We start from the raw sequence: 25,184 nt of genomic DNA on the forward strand, positions 1-25,184 counted from the left end.
TGCACATACTTTAGTTATTGATCATTAAACAGAAATATCTAAAAGGAAACAAGGAATCGGAGACTAGTACCAGGAAAAGCTATTTTAATACTGGAAAGTGAAATGATACAGCTATTTTCTAAAATTTAAACTGTAAAACAAGACAAACAAGGTAAATAACATTTTGGAAAATAAAAGAATCATTGATATTGTGGTTTTGGTTTTAAAGGACTTATCTTTGTTTCACAGTAATCAACTTAATTGTTTGTTTTTTCGTTTTGAGACACAGTCTTCCTCTGTTGCCTAGCCTAGAGTGCAGTGGTGCAATCGCAGATCACTGAAACCTCCACGTGCTGGGCTCAAGCAATCCTCCCACCTCAGCCTCCCAAGTAACTTGGACTAGAGGTGTGTGCTACCATACCCAGCTAATTTTTGTATTTTTTTGTAGAGATGGGGTTTTGCCATGTTGCCCAGGCTGGTCTTGAACTCCCGGGCTCAAGCGATTCGCCTGCCTCAGCCTCCCAAAGTGCTGGGATTACAGGCATGAGCCACTGTGCCCAGCAACCTAAACATTTTTTTTTAAATTTTGTTTTGAGACAGAGTCTTGTTCTGTCACCCAGGCTGGAGTGCACTGGCGCAATCTCAGCTCACTGCAAACCCCTGCCTCTTGGGCTCAAGCGATTCTCCTGCCTCAGCCTCCCAAGCAGCTGGGACTATAGGTGTGTGCCACCACGCCTGGCTAATTTTTATATTTTTAGTAGAGACAGGGTTTCACTATGTTGGCCAGGCTAGTCTTGAACTCCTGACCTCAAATTATCTGCCCACCTCAGCCTCCTAAAGTGCTGGGATTACAGGCATGAGCCACCATGCCTGGCCTCAACTTAAGCATTTCATAGAAACTATAATTTTCTTTTATCCCTCATATTTTTATTAGTTCATACAGTATTTTACTAAATTACAGTTTTGACTCTCTGTTCTCAGTTCCAGGCCTCTCTTAACATTTCAAATACTTAATAAATTCAGTTTTTCTTTGAAATTTTTAAAATAATGAATTCATACTAAATTTTAATTTAACCTGTGCAAATTAAACAAAGAACTACAGTGGCCTGATTTGAGAGTAAAGAAAAAATGGCATTCTGTATAGCTGGAATGATGTCCCCCACCACCATCACAGGTATCCCAAGCACCCAGTGTGAACACATGACAGGAGAGGGGAGTGCAGCCAGTCGCAGCTACTGCCTCTCAGGATGAGCTGTTGAACATCCTAGTATGAATGTCCTGACCATCTTTTTTTTTTTTTTTTGACGGAGTCTCCCCTGTTGCCCAGGCTGGAGTGTATGTAGCAGCACGATCTTGGCTCACTGTAACCGCCACCTACCGGGTTCAAGTGATTCTCTTGCTTCAGCCTCCCGAGTAGCTGGGACCACAGGCGCACGCCACCATGCTCAACTAATTTTTGTATTTTTACTAGAGATGGGGTTTCACCATATCGGCCAGGCTGGTCTTGATCTCCTAACCTCAGGCAATCCACCCGCCTCAGCCTCCCAAAGTGCTAGGATTATAGGTATGAGCCACTGCACCTGGCCAGTCCTGACCTTCTTAATAACCTTTGGATTCAACACGTCCAAAGACTGGTATTTTTCATCCAAGGGGCTCTGAACATCAACTGATGTTCATCACTCCCTCCTACACCGTCAATCTCACAAAAATAAATTTTCCTCCTTATTATGGTTACATCATTCTTCCTCTCAAAACACTAAAAGGGAGTCCCATGCTGCTGATACAAATTATTCTGGCAGAGAATAGTGAGGCTAGTGAGGGAGAATGAAATCCCGGCTCTACCCCAACCTTGGGCAAATTACTTTTTTGCCTCAGTTTTCTCATCTACGTAATTGGGATAATAACAAAATTTACCTTATAAGGCTGTTATGAATTTCAAATAAGTTAAGATATGTGACGCACTTAGAACTCAGTGCCTGGTACAAAATAATGCCCAATACCACTAGCTATTATTACGTTTGGAACCTTGCTCAGCTACAGATAACACAGAAGGAGTACTGAACGTAGTGAACATCATCAGGACATTTGTTGTTTAGGGAAATAATAATAAGAGCAATCCCAGAACTTAAAGTATAATTTAAAAAAATGATAATAAGAGCAAAATGCCTCATAACACAAACCAGTACTAACAAATTTGGTTTAGGTCTTAGTGCATTCTGATTTCAGAGTTGAGGACATCCACTGAGGGCTAGGGTAATCATGGAATAATTACTGTCTCTAGAAATACACAGGAAATCAGTAATACCGGTTGTCCCTGAGGAGGAACACCGTGTGAGAGGGAAACTTCAAATGCCATTTATACCTTTCAAATTTTGTATTGTGAATACATACTCCATTTAATAAATTAATAAAGATTTAAATGGAGAAACAACTCAGAGATTGCTTCACAAGGGACTTTCACTTTCTACATGGCAACCTTCTTTAGCACAGGTTTCTCAACCTTGGTGCTACTGACCTTCTGGTCCAGACAGTTCTCTGCTGTAAGGGGCTATTCTGTGTACTACAGGATGTTTAGCAGCACGTCTGGCCTCCACCCACTACATGCTAGTAGCTCCCTCCAGTTGCTCCCTCCAGTTGAGGCAAACAAAAATGTCTCCCAGTGCTGCCAAATGTCATGTGAGGAACAAAATGCCCTCGGTTGAGAACCACTGTTTAACATTTTCATGTTTTACGATAGGTGGCCAGGCATGGTGTCTCACGCCTATAATCCCAGCACTTTGGAAGGCCGAGGTAGATGGATAATTTGAGGTCAGGAGTTTGAGACCAGCCTGACCAACATGGTGAAACCCAGTCTCTACTAAAAATACAAAAAAATTAGCTGGGTGTGGTGGCGCATGCCTGTAATCCCAGCTACTCGGGAGGCTGAGGCAGGAGAATCGCTTGAACCCATGAGGCGGAGGTTGCAGTGAGCCAAGATCCCACTGCTGCACTCCAGCCTGGGTTGACACAGCAAGACTCCATCTTACAAAAAAAAAAAAAAAAGATTTGTGATAGGTACTTTCCAAGCAGAAAAAAAGAAAAAAGTTAAAAACATCAGAGCTGGCTTGGGAAAATTAGTAGGATTTAGTCTACTGGGAAGACCAAAGACAGAATGCAAATTCTTAGGGTTGATGCTCGTATCTAACTCTCCACAAATAAAATTTGTCCTGCCCTGTCAACCTAATTTCATTTTATTTGAGCCACTGGAGACTCCCTACTACTACCAATGTCAAGTTTATGCCAAGAAGCTTACATATATCTAATGCAAAGAGACAACAAACAAGCCAATGAATAAGAATTTCAAGAAGATAAAATAAAGTAATACGGTACAGTGGTTTGTGGAGGAATATAATCAGGGAAGGTCTCTGAGGTGCTCACATCTGCTTCCATTGTAACCTCAATGAAACACAGACAACCCCTTGAGAAATTCTGATGAGGGAAGCAGTGTCAATGTGGCTCAAGTTTATCCTTCTCAAGGACAAACTGTCCACAATGCCCTCTTTGCTAGATGGTAGCTATCATCCAGTGTCTAAACAAGAGTCACTGGTCCCAGACTGAACTTTGTATTTCTCCACATTATTCTCTCTCATAAATTGTACTGTCAACTTTTTTTTTTTGAGATGGAGTCTGGCTCTGTCGCCCAGGCTGGAGTGCAGTGGCCGGATCTCAGCTCACTGCAAGCTCCGCCTCCTGGGTTTACGCCATTCTCCTGCCTCAGCCTCCCGAGTAGCTGGGACTACAGGCGCCGGCCACCTCGCCCGGCTAGTTTTTTGTATTTTTTTTAGTAGAGACGGGGTTTCAACGTGTTAGCCAGGATGGTCTCGATCTCCTGACCTCGTGATCTGCCCATCTCGGCCTCCCAAACTGCTGGGATTACAGGCTTGAGCCACTGCACCCGGCCGTACTGTCACTTTTTTATTTGATAACAGTCTAACTGATATCTGCCTCCTGAGTCAACTGCATTCAAAGAGCTAAATGTCTGAGTTATCTTTTGACAGCCTTAACTCCACTTCTTGACATTTAGTCTCCCTGGATGGCCATGATGCAGAATGATTATAAATCCTTGCACTGGTGTTTCACTTCACTCCTTAGACCAGCCATGGTTCTTTGAGGCAACCCTGATACCTTCAGCCTGGAGAGGCCTACGACATGAGAAGTCTCCTTTCTAACAAATGCTAGCATTTGAACAGTGTTTAAGCCAGTGTTTGAGCCATTACAGGTGTGGCTCACACCTGTAATCCCAGCATTTGGGAGGCCAAGGTGATCACTTTAGGTCAGGAGTTCAAGACTGGCCTGGCCAAAATGGCAAAACTCTGTCTCTACTAAAAGCACAAAAAAACTGGTAGGGCGCAGTGGCTCACACCTGTAATCTCAGCTACTTGAGAGGCTTAGGGAGGAGAACTGCTTGAACCTGGGAGGCAGAGGTTGCAGTGAGCCAAGATAGCGCCACTGCACCGCAGCCTAGGCAACAAGAGTAAAACTCCGTCTCAAAAAAAAAAAAAAAAAGTACCAAAAAATAGCCTGGTGCGGTGTCGCACGCTTGTAATCCCAGCTATTTGGGAAGCTGAGGCAGGAGGATTGCTTGAACCCGGGAGGTGGAGGACTGCACTGCAGCCTGGGCAACAAAAAAAAACATAAAATAAAATAAAAATAAACAGTATTTTAATTTTGCTGAGACAGGTGATCTGTGATTCTCAGTACTGTGACAGAACTTCAGGGAAATGTGACTATAGTTACACCATGAAACGACTTCAGCATCAAAGTTCTCTGTAGTCTCAGCCTGAGGAAGTGGAGAGCCAGACAGCTCGTTCCTTTCTCAGCGCAGGGTCCCTAGGTACATTTTCAACAAAGCGTTGTTTTGTCACAGAGCAGACATAAAGTGTGCTTTAAATAATTCACTACAAATACTTTTAAAGTAACAAGGTTTTTTAAAATACTTATACATATACAATAACACTTTAGTAGCATCAAGGTTATAATGTCACTTGTGTTCACTTGAATTCCAAACTTTTTTTTTTTTGAGCAGCAAAGATCAGAACAGAACCAATCACGGATTATGAAATTAAACACTAGCCGAAACTCATGTTCATCACGGCTAAAACTACAAGAGTACTGTCGCGGCTGTGTCATCTGTAATGATCGTGGTTAAAATAAAATGCTGAAACAGTGTACTGTACACAAAAAGAGATATGCATGCATGTCAGAGGGATTTGGACTAAGATGGAGATGAAGCAAGTTTAGATTCGTTGATTAGTTGTTAAAACATCGAAAAAAAAAACATTACTTCAGTTGTACTTACTCATTCCTTTCCACCCAGGAAGGACTTCTGGAGTAATACTGTCCAGCTCTCGTTTAAAGTCGTCCCGAGCTTGGACCACCAGCTCATGATACTGAGATACAACCTTAGCCTCAGACTGAGCTGCTTGGACCTGAGCAAATACAAAGGGTATATGATAAATTGAACAAAAAGTACCACAAACATTCCAAGAAACAGAAGTAGTATTCCTTCTTTTGTTTACATTTCGTTGGAAATGTGTAAGGAAATCTGAAGCTCAGAAACGAAACATAAGCCTTGTTTCCTTCTAATTCCTATTCAAAGACCATGGACAGGCCCTTTCCCGTCTTACTAGGCCCCCTCCCTCCATACAGATCACATAAATGCAGCCAGAAGATCTGCTACAAAATGGACATTTTCATAAGTGACAAAAATCATAACCAAAAATGTTACCTATTATAGAAAGTATCAACAATACAGAACAATCCACTTGGTTGGTGTCCAAGGCAAAAAAAATTTTTTTTTTGACAGGATTTCACTCTGTCACCCAGGATGGAGTGCAGTGGCACCATCTCAGCTCACTGCAGCCTCAACCTCCTGGGCCCAAGCCATCCTCTCACCTCAGACTACAGGCGCACACCAACACACCCACTTAATTTTTTGTAGAAACAGAGTTTCACACCATGTTGCCCAGGCTGGTCTCAAACTCCTGGGCTCAAGTGATCTGCCCACCTCAGCCTGCCGAAGTGTTGGGATTACAGGTGTGAACCACCACACCCAGCCAAGGCAAATTTTTTAAAACAGTAACAACTAATATACTTTGCAGGAGAAAAGAGGGGGAGATGGTAGGAATTTACTATTTTCCTAAATCCTTAAAATCCTTTAAGAGATTATATTTTAAAATATAAAATATTATAAGGTAGGAAACATACCTTTTTGACCACATTATCCAGATCAACTATCATGTTGTGAAGTTTACCCTCTGCAGCAGATATATGAGGCTTGGCCCCAGTAACCTCTTTTTTCTTTGCATTTTCAATCAAACTTTTCATCTTCTCTAACTCTTCTCTGGAAAACAACAAAACAAAGATTTTGTCAACTGTATTAAAGAGTTGTAATGTCAGTACAGTATATAATTGTTAAGTCTATGAAAGAGGCCAGGAGTAGTGGCTGATGCCTGTTATCCCAGCACTTTGGGAGGCCAAGGCAGGAGGATCACTTGAGCCTGGGCAACATAGGGAAACCATGTCTCTATTTTATTTTAAAAAACGAAAAGAAAAGTCAATGAAAGGAATGTAACTGCTTTTTCTTTTTTTTTAAAGACTAGTCAAGTGCAATAGTAAGAACAGAGGAAAGACTAAAGCAAGAGTTCCATCCATAACTGACTGTGAACAATCAACTGAGCTAACTCACTACCTTTGGACGAGCATCAGTGCTTTTTTGGAGTCAATAAACGAGAGGCTTTTCTCATCAACAACTGAAAACATCTTGATTAGAAGCTAGATTTACTAGAGTGAACCAGAGAGGGAATATGGTATATGGAGTGACCCAGACTTTAGAATAAGATCCCCAGATTCAGCTTCCATATCAGCCTTTCATTTCCTACACGCTTTCGTGTAAGGAAGAGAAGTTAATTCATGAGAAGTACTTAGTGCCTGGCCGAATCATGAGCACACAATAAACAGCAGCTCTTGCAAGGATCAACCTGACTCACCAACCAATGAGAGAGAGCTAAGGAAGGCAAAGGCACAGGAGAAGGCCAAAAATCTCACTGAGCAAATACTTAACTGGGACTCAGGGAGCCCTCATGACTCAGAATGTTTCGTAAGTCAGACAGACTGTGGTCTACCCACCATAAAACACAGAACTCAAAGTGATATGAGCATAATGCCTTAAATCTCCTAAAAGATAGGCTGGTTTTATCAAAGACTTCTTTCTCTACTAAGAATAAATATTTTCCTAAGAAAGACGGCAAAATTTTGAGTGACAAATAACTATTCCATACTGCTGATGAGGATCTTTAGTCAAATAGAGGTTTCCACCAACAGAGGTTGATCTTATATCTGGGTATGCTTGTTCAATGCTAGTTTTAGCCAACTTCCAGGAATCAAGGTCAAGGTGGCATACCTATTACATACTCACTATTTTGGTTGTTAAGGCAAACAGACTGTGACATACTTTCTACATTCTGATAAACTGCCCAAACTGTCCCAGTAAAATCTTAAAATTACAGCAGAATCTCAGTACATCTGAAGAGATACATCATCTAAGCAATAATCCAAAGCAAAACTGACTTTTATATAAGATCCTCTATATGTCTGGGTATGGTGGCTCATGCCAGTCCCAGCTACTCAGGGGGCTGAGGCGGGAGGATGGCTTGAGCCCGGGAGGTTGAGGCTGCAGTGAGCCCTGATCATGCCCCTGTACTCCTGCATGGGTGACAGAGCAAGACCATGAATTAAAAAAAAAAAAAATCCTTTATTATTCTGGCCTAATTTTATATATATACATTTTGAGATGGAGTCTCGCTGTATCGCCTAGGCTGGAGTGCAGTGGCACAAACTCATCTCACTGCAACCTCTGCCTCCTGGGTTCAAGTGATTCTCCTACCTCAGCCTCCCAAGTAGCGGGGACTACAGGCGCACACCACCACGCCTGGCTGATATTTGCATTTTTAGTAGAGACAGGGTCTCACCATGCTGGCTAGGATGGCTCAAACTCTTGGTCTCAGGTGATCTGCCTCCTAGGCCTCCCAAAGTACTGAGATTACAGGTGTGAGCCACTGTACCCAGCCTGGACTAATTATATTTTATTCCTTCTCTCTTTTTACACCTTTGTACGAGTTCCTAATGCCAATTCAGAACAAGCACAGGTGGAAAAGGGAAGGAAGGGTTTCTCTACCTCCTCTTTATTCTATACAGACAATACAAAAAAACCCAGCCCAAAGAAAGCCACCAGGAGGCCCTAATTACTTGTTAAAGTCCATGAGTAATTACTTGGCTTTGAGAAGGGCATCGGCAGCTTCATCTACTGCCTTTCTGCGTTCCTTCAATGCACCCTCCACTGTGCGCCACTGAGCAGATTTCTTCTCGCCTGCAATCTAAACAAAACATTTTAATTATATAATAATTGCTATTATTGTCATATGATAGGCCAACAAGATTAAACACAGAAATATGTGACATTAAAGTCAAAGGTAAAAATTTATATGCAATATTTCTCCAGAGTAAGAACTCTTAATTTAAGGCTTATGTTCTTAATTTAAGGCTTATGATCTGCCCACGTCAGCCTCTCAAAGTGCTGGGATTACAGGCATGAGCCCTGCCCGGCCATATAAGCATTTTTTAAGGGGATTTTTTTTTTTTTTTTTTTGAGACGGAGTCTCGCTCTGTGGCCCAGGCTGGAGTGCAGTGGCCGGATCTCAGCTCACTGCAAGCTCTGCCTCCCGGGTTCCCGCCATTCTCCTGCCTCAGCCTCCGGAGTAGCTGGGACTACAGGCGCCCGCCACCTCGCCCGGCTAGTTTTTGTATTGTTAGTAGAGACGGGGTTTCACCGTGTTAGCCAGGATGGTCTCGATCTCCTGACCTCGTGATCCGCCCGTCTCGGCCTCCCAAAGTGCTGGGATTACAGGCTTGAGCCACCGCTTTTAAGATTCTCAAAAGGATGTTTTTGAGTTTAAGGATAAATCAGAGTTTAAGGATAAATAGCAGGTTTACATATTTGTATGATCCTTATTCCTCCTAAATGTTACTCTAAAGAATTACTCTTCCTAATTAGTTACATATAAGTCAACTATTCTCAAAAACCTCCCTTGTGGTGACTCTTACAGTATGTGAATTGTGTATTAAAAAAAAAAAATTTTTGGCCAGGCGCAGTGGCTCACGCCTATAATCCTAGCACATCGGGAGGCTGAGACGGGCAGATCACGAGGTCAAGAGATCGAGATCATCCTGGCCAACATGGTGAAACCCCGTCTCTACTAAAAATACAAAAATTAGCTGGGCATGGTGGTGGGCGCCTGTAATCCCAGCTACTCAGGAGGCTGAGGCAGGAGAATCGCTTGAACCCAGGAGGTGGAGGTTGCAGTGAGCTGAGATCATGCCACTGCACTCAGCCTGGTGACAGAGCAAGACTCCTTCTCAAAAAAAAAGTTTTCCTTGAAAATCTTAGGCAGATCCAACACGTTTTTCTCCAGCTATGGAACTGATTGCCACTTTTTGAAGCAGAGCTGGCTCATATTTAGGGAATATATTAGGAAGAAAACCCTCTAACACTAATACCACTAAGTGCAGCAAGAGGCTCACATTATGAGCGGGTGCAAGGTACCCAGAACACTCAGGGCCTAGACGTGGTTCAGTGGCTCATGCCTGTAATCCCAGCACTCTAGCAGAATCACTTAAGCCCAGTTGTTTGAGACCAGCCTGAACAATATAGGGAGACCCCATTTCAACAAAATAAAAAAAACAGCCAGGCATAGTGGCTCATGCCTGTGGTGCCAGCTACTTGAGGGGCTGATCTGGGAGGATCATTTGAGCCCACAATGAGGCCACACTGAGCCGTAATCACACCACCGCACTCCAGCCTGGGTGACAGAGCAAGACCCTGTCTCAAAAACAAAAAAAAAGGGAAATAATAAACAAGATCTAGTGGTAGAACTAATAAATACCCTATTTAGAACTAGTACATAATATTCAAGAGATCTGCAAGTACTATAATGTGATCTGAAAACATCTGTGCTTTCTACTGGTGACATGGTCACAGTACTGCTAACACTACTGTGGTTTGCTGCCAGTATTCACAGTTGAAGAAAATGGTTTTAAATTTCAATTTGAGGCTCAGGAAAATAAAGATGTTTCCCTCCTTCAAGTTCAATGAGCACCTGAATTCTATCTACAGACTCAACTCTAGGTTAAGAGCCCACACATTTAGAAGAAATATTTGTATTTTTCTTCGTGTATTGCTTTTTAAATGTTCTATGTAGCCAGGTACAGTGGCTCACAACTGTAATCCCAGCACTTTGGGAGTCTGAGGTGAGCAGATCACCTGAGGTCAGGAGTTTGAGACCAGCCTGGCCAATATGGTGAAACCCCATCTCTACTAAGATGGGTGTCGTGATGGGCGCCTGTAGTCCCAGCTACTCAGGAGGCTGATGCAGGAGAATCGCTTGAACCTGGGAGGCAGAGGTTGCAGTGAGCCGAGATCATGCTATTGCACTCCAGACTGGGTGACAGAGCAAGACTCTATCTCAAAAAAAAAAAAAAAAAAAAAAAAGAATGTTCTATGTAAAATTTTGCAAAGTATATCTTATGATGTGAAAAATAAAGTTGATGTTTCAGTGAGTTCCCACTGTAGTCTTTTTTTTTTTTTTTTTTTTTTGGGTTGGGGTTTCCCTCTCTTTGCCCAGGCTGGGGTGCAACGGATCGATCTTGGCTCACCACAACCTCCGCCTCCCAGGTTCAAGTGATTCTCTTGCGTCAGTCTCCCGAGTAGCTGGGATTACAGGCATGGGCCACCATGCTCAGCTAATTATATTTTTTTAGTAGAAATGGGGTTTCTTCATGTTGGTCAGGCTGGTCTTGAATTCCTGACCTCAAATGATCTGCCTGCCTCAGCCTCCCACAGTGCTGGGCTTACAGGCATGAGCCACTGTGCCTGGCCCACTTTAGTCATCTTGAAAATAAAATACATCAAGAATGGATACTGATTTGGTGCCAGGCATGGCGGCTTGTGCCTGTAATCCCAGCACTTTGGGAGGGGGAGGCAGGTGGATTACTTAAGGTCAGGAGTTCGAGACCAGCCTGGCCAACATAGTGAAACCCTCTCTCTACTAAACATACAAAAATTAGCCAGGTGTGGTGGTGGGCACCTGTAATTTCAGCTACTTGGGAGGCTAAGGCAGGAGAATTGCTTGAACCTGGGAGGTGGAGGCTGCAGTGAGCAGAGATCATGCCGCTGCACTCCAGCCTGGTGACAGAGCGAGACTCTGTCTCAAAAACAAACAAACAAAAAGAATGGATGCTGATTTGGGCCACATGAACTGACCCAAATAGAATCACAAAGCATGTAAATGTCAATGACATATCTGGGGGCCAACATTTATCACCCTTGTTGAAGGTACTCCTGCTTACAGAAGTCCAAGGAAAACCTACTCTGTAACAGACACAGATTCCCCTACAATCAAACTAAATCCCACTATTACCAAATCCAATTCTTCATAAACACAGCTTTGTGAAAGTTATTCAGCATATACTAGAAATTACATGCGCACCTGTAGCTTCTACTAGAAAAAAAGCTGGAATTCATTCTTAACATTTCAAAACGTGTTCATACATTTTTCTAATTATTTTGTACACTAGCTAATACTCTAATCTGTTAACTGCTACCATTAGGTTGTAAAATCTTGACTGCAATAGATTTTACACTGTCTAATCACCATGTGCTACACATTATGTGCACTGGGAAGACGAAATACCACCTTGTGTACCCTTATACCCAAGTAGTAACATGGCATTTAAAGCTTCTAATCTGTGTCCTTCTGAGGGATACTGGTCTACTTGGGTTTGAACCCAACACCCTGACATCATGCAACTTCTAGCCTTCCCATATCTGTAACGAGCAAATTAAATTTCCTGAGTGGTTTCCACTTTGCTGACTGAACTCTGATATTTAAGTATTTTTCTTGGACTTTGACTAAAATGGAATTTTCCTTAAGTTTTCAAAGGTTGTAGTTTCTTGCTACTAACATCAGAGGTCTAATTAAACTCTTTTGTAATATAAGTATATAGGACTGAAACAATGTAAAGTGTGTGTAAATTTTTTTTTACAAACTAGTTATGACGGCATAGTAACTTTACTGACCATGTATGATCCTGATCCTTAAGATTAATAATTTATGTATTTTACTTTAATTTACTCCTTAAATGACCTGGAATAGAGATACATTTATACATAGTAAGTAACTTAATGTAATTATAAAATAATTTATTGGGTCCCAGTATTAAATTTTGAAAAATCAATGTTATTACTTCATTCTTTGAAGTGTTTAGCATAAATTAAATAATCATAAACATTTAAAATAGCAGGTGTTTCAGGGAACATGGGATCTCTCTGTATTATTTCTTAAAACTGCAGGTCAAGGCCAGGCACGGTGGCTCATGCCTGTAATCCCAGCACTTTGGGAGGCCAAGGCGGGCGGATCACAAGGTCAGGAGATTGAGACCACGGTGAAACCTCCTCTCTACTAAAAATACAAAAAAAAATTAGCCGGGCACGGTGGCGGGCGCCTGAAGTCCCAGCTACTCAGGAGGCTGAGGCAGGAGAATGGTGTGATCCCGGGAGGCGGAGCTTGCAGTGAGCTGAGATCGCGCCACTGCACTCCAGCCTGGGGAACAGAGCGAGACTCCGTCTCAAAAAACAAAAACAAAAACAAAAAACAAAAAAAAACACTGCAGGTCAAGTTTGAAAAGTATCTTTAAAAGTTTATCTATGGAAATAGCAATTTTAAAGCAAATAGCAATTTTAAAGCAAACAACAAAAACATTTAAGCACTATTAAAATATGAAAGCAAATCTGAACTAATTACTGTACTGCACCAGTGTTGTAAGATAAAATAAAGCACAATGTATAAAATTCATTCTAAAAAATTTAAAGGCTTTTTTCATTTCGTTTTTTAAAGATAATTACTCTAAGGCCAAGCACAGTGGTTCATGCCTGCAATCTCAACATTCTGGGAGGCCAAGGCAGGCAGATCACTTGAGGTCAAGAGTTCCAGTCCAGCCTGGCCAAAATGGCAAACCCTGTATCTACTAAAAGTACAAAAATTAGCCGGGTATGGTGGTGGGTGCCTGTAATCCCAGCTACTCGGGAAGCTGAGGCAGGAGAATCGCTTGAACCTGGTAGGTGGAGGTGGCAGTGAGCCGAGATCGCACCACTGGACTCCAGCCCAGGCGACAGAGCAAGACTCCGTCTCAAAACAATAACAAAAAAAGGTATCTTCCCCTAGTGAGAGAAAGCCCGTATCATAAGGAAGAAAGCAGTCTATGAAATATACACTTCTCTCCACCCCCGATTTTTCTTTTTGACCCCCAAGTCATAACAGCTAAAAACCTTCTAATCATTCACTGGGCTCACCTCAGAATTGTCCATGGCGGCTTTCAATATGTTGGAGTGTGCATTGACAGCCTGGACCGCAGCATTCTGAGCTGCAATAGCCTGCAGAGTGACACTTGCAGTTTGCCTCAGAGCATCTTCTAAGCTCTTGGCTAGAGCTTAAAAAAAAAAAAAAAAAAAAGAACAGTTAAAAAACAAATCCCTACCCCATAAATGACTAAACTTTTGCTGTTCTCCTATTTAGTCTTCCATTGCATTTCCCAAAAAATTTAAAAAGGAACAACAAAATACACGAGACTCAAATTTAGGGAATCAAAGTTTCACTTAACAGTATGGTAAAGGGTGGGTGCGGTGGCTCACGCCTATAATCCCAGCACTTTGGGAGGTCGAGCTGGGTGGATCACAAGGTCAGGAGTTTGAGACCAGCCTGACCAATGTGGTGAAACCTCATCTCTACTAAAAATACAAAAATTAGCCGGGCATGGTGGCGGGTGCTTGTAGTCCCAGCTACTCGGGAGGCTGAGGCAGGAGAACCGCTTGAACCCGGGAGGTGGAGGTTGCAGTGAGCCGAGATTGTGCCACCGCGCTCCAGCCTGGGCGACAGAGTGAGACTCCATCTCAAAAAAATAAAAAAAAGTATGGTAAAATACTGATAATTTAGTCTGGATGATAAATGTATGAAGATTTATTACTTCTTTTTTTTGTTGTTGTTGTTGAGATGGAGTCTTGCTCTGTCGCCCAGGCTGGAGTGCAACGGCACGATCTCGGGTCACTGTGAACTCCACCTCCCGGGTTCATGTGATTCTCCTGCCTCAGCCTCCCGAGTAGCTGGGACTACAGGCGCCTGCCAGCACACCCAGCTAATTTTTTTGTATTTTTTAGTAGAGACGGGGTTTCACCATGTTAGCCAGGATGGTCTTGATCTCCTGACCTCCTGATCTGCCTGCCTCGGCCTCCCAAAGTGTTGGGATTACAGGCGTGAGCCACTGTGCCTGTTTTTTTTTGGAGATGGACTCTCACTCTATCGCCCAGGCTGGAGTGCAGTGGCATGATCTCAGTTCACTGCAACCTCTGCCTCCCGGGTTCATGTGATTCTCCTGCCTCAGCCTCCTGAGTAGCTGGGACTACAGGTGCCTGCCACCACGCTTGGCTAATTTTTTTGTATTTTTAGTAGAGATGGGGTTTCACCGTGTGAGCCAGGATGGTCTCAATCTCCTGACCTCGTGATCTGCCCACCTCAGCCTCTCAAAGTGCTAGGATTACAGACATGAGCCACCGTGCCCAGCCTACTTTTTCTTTTCTGTATATCTAAACTTTTTCAAAATAAAAAGTGTTTTTTTTTTCCTCAAAATTATTTAAAGGAGGGTAATGTATTTCAAATGGGAGAAACAAGGTTTAGGACAATATAGCCCTTTTTACATATTTGTGGCTATAAACTCAACGAATCCATCAGCTTTCTTCATTTTAAACAACAATTGTACAGACTCAAAGGGAAAAAGAAGTGCCCATTTTCATCCCCTTAGCAAGAAGGAATACTCGTAGCAAAACACTTATATTGACAAGACATAAGAAAACAGACAGGAGAAAGAAAAAGACAAATAAAAAAACAGGCCAAAAAACCCCAAAACAAAACCCAAAGGCAACTTGAAATGGACAGTGTTCTTCCACAAAAGGACTCAAGAAATAGCAGACACCAATGTTCAAGAGGCACCTGTTAAGATCACATTTCTATATGCTGTCTCAGGAATACCAAAAAGTAAAGCAAACAACCATTTTAGATAATTTACTAAAATGCAAAAAAAAAAAAAAAAAAAAAAAAAAAAAGTCATTTGAAGAAAGAAGGCTAGTGAGAATACTAATTTAATAATAAATGGGCCGGTGCAGTGGCTCACACCTGTAATCCCAGCACCTTGGAAGGCCGAGGCAGGCAGATCACCCGAGGTCGACTTCGAGACCAGGCTGGCCAACACTGTGAAACCCCATCTCTACTAAAAATGCAAAAAATATCCAGGCATGGTGGTGGGTGCCTATAGTCCCAGCTACTCAGGAGGCTGAGGTGGGAGAATCGTGTGAACCTGGGAGTCAGAGGTTGCAGTGAGCCGAGACTGCATCACTGCACTACAGCCTGGGTGACAGAGTGAGACTCTGTCTCTAAATAAATAAATAAATAAATAAAATAAAATAAAAGATATCACATGGCAAAAAATAAAAAAAAATTTGACAAGTGAGAAAAAAAGATGATTTTGAGCAAAAGAAGCATCAACTAGCAATGAACAAATGGAACCTGATGAACTACAAATGGTACCTCTGCAAGATAAAAGAGGAAAACTAACAAGGAGAAATAAAAAGAAATTGACAGAAGTGATAGAAGTGAAACGAGAGCAGGGGATACAAAGAGAGAAAGGGGCAAGGGAGAGAAACTGTGGTATCTGGATCCCATGACATGTGTGAGTGAACAGTGGACATCAAGTACAGGTAGTTGTGAACTACTTTATGGAGGCCACAGAAAGTGGGCTGCTGGGAGGTACCTGCTGCTTCCAGCCCTCTTCAGAGGTCTAGTCACTGTCCTTTGATCCTTGATAAATATTTCACATGCAAATGCATGCATGTATATTTTTAAAGTCAAGTTTGAGGGAGAATTAAGAGGTGACAGATAAAATTCTGAAAATTTTCACTTTGCCCAAAATGAAAGATGAGAGGAACCAGAGAAGGAAAAGAACAGCTGAAACAGCAGACATCTCCATCTTACATTTATAACTTAATTTCAAGGTACCCAAGTGATAAAGAGAGAAAAGTGAAAAGTGAAGAAAAAATAGGACTAAAAGAAAAAAGGAATAGGAAAAAACAAACATTTCACTTAGAAGTCATTTATTAAATATTCTAAAATATTTGTAACACAATCAGAAGAATACAAAAAATGAAAAACAAAAATCCAAATCCAAGTAGCAAAACTAATGCCATAGGCACAGAATGACACCTATGCTATTCTAAGAAACTTGGTTCCTCAGGGTAGGGCAGAACCAGCACATTACAAGGGAAACAGGAACAAAACAAATGATGAGGAGATAAAAAAACTATAAAGAGTTGCCATGAGTACTTAAACAACTCTCTGTCCAGCAAAAAGCTATATCCCACGACCTCCAGAGACATCAACATATTATAGCACAGTACAAAAAATTATGTTACAAGTGCTTTAAGACAGAAAAATAAATGTATAAGTATCTATTACCTTTTTTAAACCATCGAAAAATTTAAGAATCCTGACCTACCAAGGACAGCAAAAATAATAATAAAAAACTTGGCCAGGCGTGATAGCTCATGCCTGTAATCCCAGCACTTTGGGAGGCCAAAGTGGGAGGACTTCTTGAGGCCAAGAGTCCAACACTACCCTGACCAACATAGCAATAGCCCATCTCTTAAAAACAAACAAACAAAAAAACCATAAAATTGAAACTTAAAAAGGAATATGCTTGTTAGCTGGAAACCAGCGATGTGTAGAACATTCCATGCCCCACCAGTGTCAGACGAGAGCACCACTAGAGAGTCCAGAGGCTAGATGATAAGGCAGTGTAAGCCATTCTGACTCCAACAAATAAATTTACAATTATTAACAAACAGTTATTTACAATTATAAATTGACAATTATTAATAAAAGACTCTTAGGGCTGGGTACAGGGGCTCACGCCTATAATCCCAGCGATTTGGAAGTCCAAGGTGGCAGGATCACTTGAGCCCAGGAGTACGAGACCAGTCTAGGCAACATAGTGAGATGCCTGTGTCTATAAAAATTTTTTTAAAAATTAGCTGGGTATGGTGGTACGCGCACCTGTAGTCCCAGCTACAGAGGAGGCTGAGGTGGGACGATGGCTTCGGCCTGGGAGGCTGAGGCTGCAGTGAGCCATGACAGTGCCACCGCACTCCAGCCTGGGTGACAGAAAAAAAGAGCCTGTCTCAAAAAAATAAATAAAGGACTTTTAGGCAAGCTGTTAAAACATAAATAATCAATTCCTGTTACCCAGAGTATAAATAATCTTTAGTGCTAACATAATCTTTAGTATTATTTGGAGTTTTCACCAACTATACACTAAGAATAGCCTTTGTCACTTGGGTAAAAGAAGTTTGGATGAAATGAAGGTGGTGAATAAAGCAATGCCACTAAAAAACAACAATAGCAACAAAAGAAACCACAACTAGCTGACAGATGACAAACTTGTGCTGATAGTTTAAGAAGAGAGCAACTGGGAGATGACCCAAAATCCTTAAGAAGCTGTCTGGTTTACATACACTCAATTTTAACTTGTTCTTGTTTTTCCTGTTGTGCAAGGCGAGCTGCAACTTCTTCAGGTGGTCGCTCCCTTATAGAAGATGAAGATGCTTCTTCTTGCAGCAAAAGTAAATAAGAGGAAATCAAATTTCAGCACAGAATTTTAATAGCTAACAGGGATATAAAAACCAGCATCATTTGTACTGGCCAGTTGTATCAACACAGGGCATTTTTGTGGTAAGAATTCTAAAACCATTATCATTACTCTTAATGATTCCAAAATGAAGAAATAGGAATCAGTCTTTAATCTCCTTGTTTAAAAAGATGTATTTGGACATTTAAATTTTTAAAATTTCCTAAAAGTCTGAAGACCTGAACCTAGTGTAAATGTATACATAGTGCCTACGTGTTGCCTAGGCATTAAATAGTTCTGATGAGCATATCATTCATAAAAGAACAAATAGAAATAATTAAATTACCTGAAAGCGCAGGTGTGGGTTTTCCTTCACCAATTTCAGGGTAATCAGTTTTTAAAGATTCCTCAGGCTGAACCGCAGGGGCTGGGACTGACAGGGTATCACCTGCTGCAGAAATAATTTGAGCTGCTTCTGTAGGTGCTATAAATATATGTTACTCATGGTATCTATACTTTCCTAGGTTAACAAAGAAACAGACAGGAATTTACTACCATCACCACCCACTTCACATCTGACTCCTTAAAGACACAAATATTTGTACTGCCACATGTTTGAATAACACACAAACAGGAGCATTGTCCACTGCATATATAAACTCACACAAAATGGACAATGGTTGGGAAAGAACAAAAGAAAAGAAGTCTTGTCTGCATCCACCCACATTTTAACCAACATTATTCCAGGCAAGGCTTCTAGTAATAATATTAAATATTAACACACAAGAAGTGGACATTTACACAACATGGAAAAAGAATAACATAGGAAAAAGCCTGTTAATGATGAAGACAGACAAAAGAAAGCAACTAAACAAAGAATATTTTTTAATTGCTTTGAAGAGAGGTGGAAGACGTGTGAGCAGGAAAAAGATTACGGTTTTAAACACAAAGATGAAAGGTCACAGTGATCAAGAACAGAACTGAGTTAAAATATACATATATATAATTTTTTTTTTTTTTCACACTTTGGGAGGCCAAGATGGAAGGATTGCTTGAGGCCAAGACCAACATGACCAACATAGCAAGATCCCATCTCTATCAATCAATCAATCTTTTTTGTGTGTAGTATTTTATATATTTATTGATTGATTGATTTTTATTTTTGAGACAAGGTCTCACTCTGCTGCCCAGGCTGGAGTATAGTTGCACTATCATGGCTCACTGCAACCTCGACCTCCCAGGAACAAGCAATACCCCCACCTCAGCCTCTGGCACATAGCTAGGACTACAGGTGTGTACCATCACACTTCGCTAATGTTTACATTTTTTTGTAGATACAGGGTCTGCCTCTCTTGCCCAGGCTGGTCTGAAACTCCTAGGCTCAAGTGATCCTCCCCCGTCGGCCTCCCAAAGTGCTGGGATTACAGGTGTGAGCCACTGTGCCTGGCCTTGGTTTTAAACCAAATAACAGTCAATTATCAATCCCCTGGCTCAGCATTCTCTTCCCATCCCACCCAGAACATGAAACATTTTCTTTTGTTTGTTTGAGACAGAGTCTTGCCCTGTCACCCAGGCTGGTGTGTAGTGGTGCAATCACAGCTCACTGCAGTCTCAACCTCCTGGACTCAAGTGGTCCTCCCTCCCAAGTGCTGGGACTACAGGCATGCACCACCATCCCCAGCTAATTTTTAATTTTTTATAGAAACAGGATCTTGCTATGTTGCCCAGGCTGCTTTCAAACTCCTGGGCTTAGGTGATCCTCCCACCTTGGCTTCCCAAAGTGCTGGGATTACAGACATGAGCCCCTGCACCTGGCCTAAAATAAAATTATTACAATGGCTTCCAAGGACTGCCACAATAAACTTTTTGCTCCCTCTCTGACCTCATTTGCTCCTGTTCTCCCCTTACTCAATTCACTCTAGCCTCATCTGCCCTTTGCTTGAATATGTCAAGCCTCTACACCAGCTAATCCTGCTGCCTGGGATGCTTTTCCCCACCACCCTTTTACATGACTTCCCCTCCTTATGTCTTTCTAATCTTTGCTCAGATAACCCCTTCCAGGTAAGGTATTCCTTACACACTCCATTTAAAACTGCAGTATTCCTTCCCACAATATCTGACGTCCTATACATTTTACTTGTTTATTCCCTCTCCTTATCCAATCAAGAAATATTAGCTGGAAATTTTTTTTAACTGTTTTGTTCATGGCTATTTCCCCAGGACTTACAAGAATGTCTAGCACAGAAAAGACAGTAAATATCTGCTGAATTAAAGTCGGGTGATTTAATCAAGAACAGATGCAACAAAGGAGAAATATAAGAAGTTCAAATGTATACTGAACAGGTTAGAGTTCAACAGGCAAATGCTGTAAATTAGGGCGGGGTGACTGGTAGTTTCTGAAGTCAAAAAATATCTGCAGGGACTACAGCAAGACACTTTCATCACTAAGAAAGGATAGAGAATTGGTGAAGAGGCTGGGCATGGTGGCTCACGCCTGTAATCGCAGCACTTTGGGAGGCCAAGGCAGGCGGATCACCTGAGAGCGGGAGTTTGAGACCGGCCTGACCAACATGGAGAAACTCCGCCTCTAGTAAAAATAGAAAATTAGCGGAGTGTGCTGGCACATGCCTGTAATCCCAGCTACTTGGGAGTCTGAGGCAGGAGAATTGCTTGAACCCAGAAGGTGGAGGCTGCGGTGAGCCGAGATCATGCCGTTGCACTCCAGCCTGGGCAACAAGAGCAAAACTCTGTCTCAAGAAAAATAATAATAGTAATAGTAATAATAATAATAATAATAATGATAATAATAATTGGTGAAGAGATTTACCTAGAATTTTAAAAAGATGGTTAAAATATAAGTACCTGTTGATGAAGCTGGAGTATCTCCCTTTTGTTTCTGGAGTTGTGAGGCAGGCTGTTTAGATTCTTTCATTACTTCTGATACACTAGAGATTTTTAGTGGACCAGACTGAATCTTGGAAATAAAAAACATTTATTTAACATTTCAGATATATTACTATTTTTTAAAAAGGTACAGTAATTTGCAGTATTTCAAATGTCAAGTCTTTCAGGCTTTTAACATAAAGTTATCAACACTCTATAACATATATATTTTATTAAACATAGTTGAGAGAAACCACCATTACTAGAAAAGTGCAGTCCAGAAATTTCATTCCAAATGACCAGCCCATATTTTAATAGTAACAAAGGTTTCTATTAGGGTGACCAGTAAAGTCCATGACACATGATCTTCTCATTAAACACCATTCCTTGTACTTACACAGTATTAAGAAGACTATTATAATTTCCTTTCTAAATCACATTATGATGTCTTCTGTATACATTCAGTTAGAAGCAAATGATTATTAAAGGCTCTGAGTAAAAATATACATGAATTTTGTTTCTTTGATTGCCAGGATTCATGCAATTGCACAATAAGATATATGATATCAATTTGTAAGCAAGGCTTGCCTTCCTCTTTCCCAATTATTGCCTGCCTTAAGTTTAAGACACTGTTCATTTAAGAGGGCTGCCAGATATGTGCCAGGAAAAATTACTTTTATTTTTATTTCCACTTATGTTATTCCATTTTTTGCCCTAACTCAGATATCCCTAACATGACTACTTAAACACAACAGAGATGGTTCTGAACTTAGTCATTACCAGAAACTAGAATTATTTCCATTTTCATTAAAATATTATTTTTGAATGATGAAGAATGATTACTGTAACAAGCAAAACAATACCAAGATATACCAGTGGCTTTAACTTGCCTCTTCACTGCTCCTTTCCCTTTCCACTCTCTTAGGTAGCCACTGCTAAGAGCCTGGAATCTATCCTTCTACTCCTGAGCAAAAGCTCAAGCATATACACATAAACAATGTTTCACTTCCTTAAACAAACCAAAATAGGGTTATATTATACAAATTACCTTGTAACTTGCTCTTTTTTTTTCATTTAACACTATATCATGGACATTCTCTTTCAGGTCAAGAAATTCTTTTTAGTTGCATAACATCCTCATATAACGATTTCCCATAATTTGGTCAACTTCTCCTCTATAGTCATTCAAGTTTTTTCCTGTTTTGTTTTGCTTTGCTGCTACAAATAAAGCAATGAACATCCATCCCTGTCCGTTTAACTGAAAAGCACCATAGTGTGACATCTATGGGATAGTTTTCAGAAGAGGAATTGCTGGGTCAAAGGGGTTGTATATTTTTAACAGATGTTAACAGATCACTTTCACTTAAGATTCTAGTGATTTACATTCTCACAAAGTGTGTGTGTGATCTATTTCCAAATTCAGTTGCTCTATTCCTCTAATTTCTTTTCCTGTGTCACAATCTTATTTTATTAAAGTAGCAGTATAAAAAAGTCTATCTAGAAAAGCACCCCTCCTCATGCCTTTTTCAAAATGTTCTTGAGTAGTCATGTACATCATTAATTCCTCCATATGAATGTTAAAACTGTATTATATCTGGTTCCTCACCATCTAGAAAAATTCATTCAAATTCTTACTAGATTTGTGTGAACAGACACACCATAAAAACATCATTTCTCTCTAATATATACATATACATTTCTCTCAAACATATATATGTATGTCATATATATTTAGTACTATCTTAATGTAATTTGGTACTATCTCAATGTAATATGGTACTATCTCAATATATATTTGGTACTACCTTGGTACTATCTTTAATGACATACATATATATTTGAGAGAAATGATATTTTTATGATATGAAGTTATATCCAGGAATGTAACAGTTGTAACCATTTAGGCAGGTGTTATTCCATGTCCACCAAAAAGATTTTATGCATGGACAGTAAATATAGAGGCAATGTTACAACAAATCATGTTGCTACTAAAAAGGTTACCATGAAATATAATGCACAGCAACAAGTTGACACAATGTTTAACAGTAGAGAGTGCTTGAATAAATGGTAAAAAATAGGAACACTAACTGCTATTGTAACTCAGAGGAGAGAAAATTAAGTCTACGCAGTGAAGGATGCAGCCCTTGAAGAGAACATTGACGGGCAAAGGAAAGGAAGTCATTCTGGTTAGGAGACCATCCTGTAAAAAGTTGGACAAATGGAATGGATCTTAGATCTGAGTTCTCTCTTTAAGCATGGCCCTTGGAACACTTTAATCACTTGATTAACATTGGTGGAATAAGTAAGGAAAGCAAAGACATATTTGTAATGAAGGGCAACTGGTGCAGAGCTAAGGGCTTATGTGCAGGACCCAGAGATAAGGCTGCAAAGGTAAACAAGTGCCAGATTGCCAAGGGTATTGAATGTCAACTTTTTAAGTTGACATTTAAGCACTACTGGCTTCATACTTATTCAGAAGGTGAGACAGACTCTAAGATTTCTCTAGTTTTTACATCCTATGGTCTTCTTTTAAACAACACGAAATATCTAGAAGTACATTAATAGTTGTTATCATGAAAATATCATAGTACTTCTTTTAGAAGATTCTCTGGTATTGATATAAAGATGACCCAGATTCTGTTAGGAGAGATCTAGGTGGGTAGAGACTGGGAGGAAGATGGGAAAGACTGTGTGCACATGGAGAGCAACAGGTCTAGTTAAGAAGATAATTTGGATATGAAGTGATAAAGGTCAGAATAGGAGTACAGATAGTGGTAATGCAAGAAGATTAAACAAGATAGGATAGCTAATGAAACATGGGCAACCTGTGAAGAATCTACAAATTCTGGCCTAGCTACACCTGACAACTTGGTATACTATCTTTAATACAAAAAAGCAAATAAGAAGTAGTATAAGTGTGGAGGTGGTGTAGTACAAACATGCTGAGTTACTAAGTAGAAATGTTCTCCAAGGTAGCTAAAGTGGAGTGAGAAGAGGCTATTTGGAGGGATAAAGGATTCATCTACAAAGAATGACATCTGAAGTCATGTCAACTGAGAAAAGAACACTGCTCTGAATTTTTCAACCATACTCCATGCTCCTAGAATAGCTTTCAGCTATTTCTCCTGGGTCATGAAGCTTAAAATAGATTCAAGATTTTAGAATAAATCCACAGGGTTCTGCTCCTTGACTTATGAAGCTGCCAAATTATCTCCCTCAGTCAGTATGGTCATTTTAAAGTCCGTATAGAAGAATAAATGATGTAGAAGACTAGTCAAAAACATGTTGAAAAAGTATGGTCGGGGTGGGTTACAGGGAGGAAGTTAGATGACAGTTCTTTTTCCAAACGTTAACTTTGCTATAGGATGGGTCTCTAGATCATGTTAGATACTAGAGAGTAAGTCCACCCAGTTTCTAAGAATAAACTGATCAGCCATGTCCAGCCTCATAGCATAAAGAAATACCCAATACCAAAGAGTCAAAAATCCATGCTCTTTTACAGAATTTTTGTTTTTTACAAGAAGCTGTGTGTGAATGATGAAACATTTAAGATTAGAGTTTAAAAAACTTTTAGGCCGGGCGTGGTGGCTCACGCCTGTAATCCCAGCATTTTAGGAGGCCAAGGTGGGCAGATCACCTGAGGTCAGGAGTTTGAGACCAGCCTGGCCAACACGGTGAAACCCCATCTCTAATAAAAAAATGCAAAAATTAACTGGGCATGGTGGCACATGCCTGTAGTCCCAGCTACTTGGGAGGCTGAAGCAGGAGAATTGCTGGAACCCAGGAGGCGGAATTTGCAATGAGCCGAGATCACACCACTGTACTCAAGCCTAGGTGACAGAGCGAGACTCTGTCTCAAAAAAAAAAAAAAAAAAAAAAAAAAATTTTTTTAGGCTGGTGAGAAAAAAAGGAATACACACAAAGTTACAGGAATAGAAGATATCCTGTCAACTAATCAGCATCTAGCTGAAAATTCTCTGACTTTGTGTTATGGTCTAAAAGGAACCACTACTAACCATAATACATGGTTTTATGTCATGACCATTCTGCACTTATTTTTATAGTGTTCTAAGTAAGAGCTTGATAGCTGCAACAGCATGGGATAACATATAGACATCCCCCTCAGTCCACAGGGCAACCATGGTTACCTCTGCCCAAGGTATCTCCTCCATTTACCCTTATGTGCAACACAGTTATTTTCTATGTGGTATGTACTGACAGCACTTACGGGACTCCAAAAGCATAATTATCCATCTGTACTAGCTACTATTAGTTCAATTTAAAGAAAACTGGCCAGGCACCGTGGCTCACACCTGTAATCCCAGCACTTTGGGAGGCTGAGGCGGGTGGATCACCTGAGGTCAGGAGTTCGAGACCAGTGTGGCCAACATGGTAAACCCCATCTCTACTAAAAATACAAGCAATTAGCTGGGCATGTTGGCAGGTGCCTGTAATCCCAGCTACTCGGGAGGCTGAGGCAGGAGAATCGCTTGAACCCAGGA

At 40.8% G+C, this 25,184-nt stretch overlaps 1 protein-coding gene across 6 annotated transcripts in view; it reads right to left on the reverse strand.

The window, feature by feature from the left end:
- The window catches only part of IMMT (inner membrane mitochondrial protein), a 55,794-nt gene that overhangs the window by 9,869 nt on the left and 20,741 nt on the right, over positions 1 to 25,184 (reverse strand). The window contains exons 4-10 of one of the 6 annotated variants that reach the window (XM_023224896.3): positions 20,662 to 20,773; positions 18,146 to 18,283; positions 17,687 to 17,779; positions 13,424 to 13,560; positions 8,290 to 8,393; positions 6,226 to 6,361; positions 5,318 to 5,447 (exon numbers count right to left, since the gene is read on the reverse strand). In XM_023224896.3, coding sequence (XP_023080664.2) covers positions 5,318 to 5,447; positions 6,226 to 6,361; positions 8,290 to 8,393; positions 13,424 to 13,560; positions 17,687 to 17,779; positions 18,146 to 18,283; positions 20,662 to 20,773 — 850 coding nt within the window. Of the gene's footprint in view, positions 1 to 5,317; positions 5,448 to 6,225; positions 6,362 to 8,289; positions 8,394 to 13,423; positions 13,561 to 17,686; positions 17,783 to 18,145; positions 18,284 to 20,661; positions 20,774 to 25,184 lie in introns of all 6 variants that reach the window. The other 5 variants (XM_023224901.3, XM_023224895.3, XM_023224900.3 and 2 more) reach the window with 5 other exon arrangements.

Source organism: Piliocolobus tephrosceles, chromosome 15, assembly GCF_002776525.5.
Source record: "Piliocolobus tephrosceles isolate RC106 chromosome 15, ASM277652v3, whole genome shotgun sequence".
NCBI classification, from domain to species: Eukaryota; Metazoa; Chordata; class Mammalia; order Primates; family Cercopithecidae; genus Piliocolobus; species Piliocolobus tephrosceles.